At 47.3% G+C, this 2,957-nt stretch overlaps 2 protein-coding genes across 2 annotated transcripts; one reads left to right on the top strand and one right to left on the bottom strand.

Annotated features, from left to right (window-relative positions):
- Nucleotides 1-867: 867 nt before the first annotated feature.
- On the bottom strand, nt 868-1,351 carry LOC143957078 (histone H2A.J). The gene has a single exon (XM_077467214.1). The coding sequence runs from the start codon at nt 1,332-1,334 to the stop codon at nt 939-941; it is 396 nt and encodes a 131-aa protein (XP_077323340.1). The 5' UTR covers nt 1,335-1,351; the 3' UTR covers nt 868-938.
- Nucleotides 1,352-1,652: 301 nt separating this feature from the next.
- On the top strand, nt 1,653-2,033 carry LOC143957196 (histone H2B 1.1-like). Its single transcript, XM_077467343.1, has one exon. It carries the CDS (start codon nt 1,653-1,655, stop codon nt 2,031-2,033), a length of 381 nt encoding a protein of 126 aa, XP_077323469.1.
- The last annotated feature ends 924 nt before the right edge of the window (nt 2,034-2,957 follow it).

Genomic DNA, 2,957 nt, shown 5'->3' with positions numbered 1-2,957 from the left:
TATTTTACATCATTCAACAATCTTCTGAATCGATTTCTATTCCAGACTAATCGATGAATCAGTTTGGGAACAAAGCGCTGATGATATTTCTCAGATAATTGTCTCATCTGATGGTCTCAGTGTCGGATTTGGCGGTATAAAATGACCGATTATTTGTCTGTAACGTTCTAAAGAATTCTGGCGGGCAAATGGGGAATGTAGCAGTTTGAAATATGAGCCAATCAGAACTGTCGGCGTTTCCTTCATCAGCCAATGATGTTTTTGATGAGGAATCCAAAGAAATGTGTTCTGATCTTTCTCCGTTTTCAGCCCAGAAAATGCTTGTTCTGTAGACTTTTCATTGATCTCTATAGAAAACATTCTCTAGGATTCTGTAAACCCCGGGAAATATAATATGTCAGCGCGTTTATCAAGTGTCTGGAATGTTCCCCGGAAGAATTTAAATTTTGTTTCATTACATTTCTGTGTCAGGTTAGCCTATCTGAGATGATTGTGAGGTTCTATTTAAAATGAAGTGAAATCCGTTCCATACCCCGCCCGGCATAATAGGAACATTCTGAGATCTGTGTTCCCGATCAGTCGGAGGATGATTGTTTTACTACAATTTTCTGATCTGTATTAGATTCAGCAGAACTAGTTTGAAGGACAATGCCGATCAGTCCCTATAAGAGAACCAGGTCCTCCAATAATACATTGCAGGCTCTTTATATGTAGTAATTGTCCTCCCTGTACAGATCTCCTGTACTAGAAGTGTGAATAAATAAGAATGTATTTCCCGTGTAAAGCTATGCAGACAATTGAGGGCTGATTGCATGCGATGTGGTAGACACAATGAGGGGTGTGTGGGGGGCTCTTTGTAGAGAGATGTGGGGGGCTCTGAGAAGAGCCTTTGTGTTGTAGAAATGAATGGATTTGGGAGTAGAAAGGAGTTGTCGGGATTACTTGGATTTGGCGGCGGCCTTGTGGCTCTCGGTCTTCTTGGGCAGCAGCACGGCCTGGATGTTGGGCAGGACTCCTCCCTGGGCGATGGTGACGCCGCCCAGCAGCTTGTTGAGCTCCTCGTCGTTGCGGACGGCCAGCTGGAGGTGTCGGGGGATGATGCGGGTCTTCTTGTTGTCGCGGGCGGCGTTGCCGGCCAGCTCGAGGATCTCAGCCGTGAGATACTCGAGGACGGCGGCCAGATAGACGGGAGCTCCGGCCCCGACCCGCTCCGCATAGTTGCCCTTCCTGAGCAGACGGTGAACACGACCAACTGGGAACTGCAGACCAGCCCGGGATGATCGGGTCTTGGCCTTAGCCCGAACCTTGCCTCCTTGTTTTCCACGGCCAGACATTGTGAGATTCTTCTGTTACTCTGCTAAAGATCGCTCATTTCTGCAGCTTCCTTATGTTTATACAGTCAATGCTCTGACATCATACACTGTGGTTGGTTAATTTCCAAGCCAGCCAATTATGTTCTGACTTGTTTCTACACCAATCAGTAAACGAGCAAGGGAAGCAAAACACTCCTCCCCACCACATGACTGAATCCTCCAATAGAAGCGTGAGGAGGGAAGAGACTTCATTTGCATAGGACGCCTATAAAAGCAGCACATGAGGGCGGCTCCAGCACACATTCCCTCCACACAGCGGAGATCACATTAACCCTTATCATGCCTGAACCAGCCAAGTCCGCCCCGGCGCCCAAGAAGGGCTCCAAGAAAGCCGTGACCAAGAGCCAGAAGAAGGACGGCAAGAAGCGGAGGAAGAGCAGGAAGGAGAGTTATGCCATCTACGTGTACAAGGTGCTCAAGCAGGTCCACCCCGACACCGGCATCTCGTCCAAGGCCATGGGCATCATGAACTCCTTCGTCAATGACATCTTCGAGCGCATCGCCGGCGAATCTTCCCGCCTGGCTCATTACAACAAGCGCCGCACCATCACCTCCCGGGAGATCCAGACCGCCGTCCGCCTCCTCCTGCCCGTAGAGCTGGCCAAGCACGCCGTCTCCGAGGGCACCAAGGCCGTCACCAAGTACACCAGCGCCAAGTAATCCCCCATCATCATCATCCCAACACAAGACACAAAGGCTCTTCTAAGAGCCGCCCACCATTTCCATCAATGAGCTCTCATCACATTTTATCGCAATTAAAAATTCTAAATACATTAAATGAAAAATCAACCGATTATACCGATTGTAAAATCTAATGAATTTGGACATTTGAAGCTGTGTTATAGTAAGAAATACTATATATAATAATAATCCCAGTACAAACTGGTGTTGCAGATTCCCTTTATTCAGAAATTCCTGACATTTTATTTCCATCCAATCACATTGCATATCTTTCCATAGCTCCGTATAGAAGACATACATTTTCATAACCACTAGGTGTCAGTGTTGCTCCTCCTCAGAGAACACATGGGAACTTTTTTTTTTTTTCGTAAATTGAAAGCGGATATCTATTTATATAAGGATGATGCGTATATAATCTTATTTTCCTGTCGCATCATGGCAGCATACACCTATGGGTTGTGGCTCCGCCCCCGCAACCTGATAGGACCGTTTAACTATTAAATCTTGAGAGGGCCCCTGCTTCAGCATTCTCCTTTTTTTCCTCACCTGAGAAGACCGGACATCACCCCTTACCGCTATCGCCCCAGCCAGGTTCAAGCCTCTCCTGGGTGGAAGTCCTACCTGTACAGCCTCTAAATGAGCTTAATGGAGGAATCCCCACTCTGATGGTCTCAGGGGTATCGTTATTTATCTTTACAAATCTTAAACAGATTTATTATGCAGCGGCCTCTAACCTGTGCTTTCTAGGTATTTTCTGTTCCTTTCCTGTCAAGCTCTGTAGAACCTTGCTCCTCGGGCGCCGATGATTGATCTCCTCTACGCATGCGCTGGCGTTCAGTGCCTCGTTGTATTGCCGGTTCGTCACTTTCCAAAATGGAGCCGAACGTCGTGGGACATTTCTGC

This window comes from Lithobates pipiens, unplaced genomic scaffold (genome assembly GCF_037356315.1).
Source record: "Lithobates pipiens isolate NorthernLeopardFrog02 unplaced genomic scaffold, aLitPip1_a1.2 Scaffold_51, whole genome shotgun sequence".
NCBI lineage: Eukaryota > Metazoa > Chordata > Amphibia > Anura > Ranidae > Lithobates > Lithobates pipiens.
This window is presented reverse-complemented; position numbering and strand designations above follow the sequence as displayed.

What these genes read in the sequence shown, in the direction of transcription:
- LOC143957196 (XM_077467343.1), top strand. Translation starts at nt 1,653, where the DNA reads ATGCCTGAACCAGCCAAGTCCGCCCCGGCGCCCAAGAAGGGCTCCAAG.
- LOC143957078 (XM_077467214.1), bottom strand. Translation starts at nt 1,334, where the DNA reads ATGTCTGGCCGTGGAAAACAAGGAGGCAAGGTTCGGGCTAAGGCCAAG.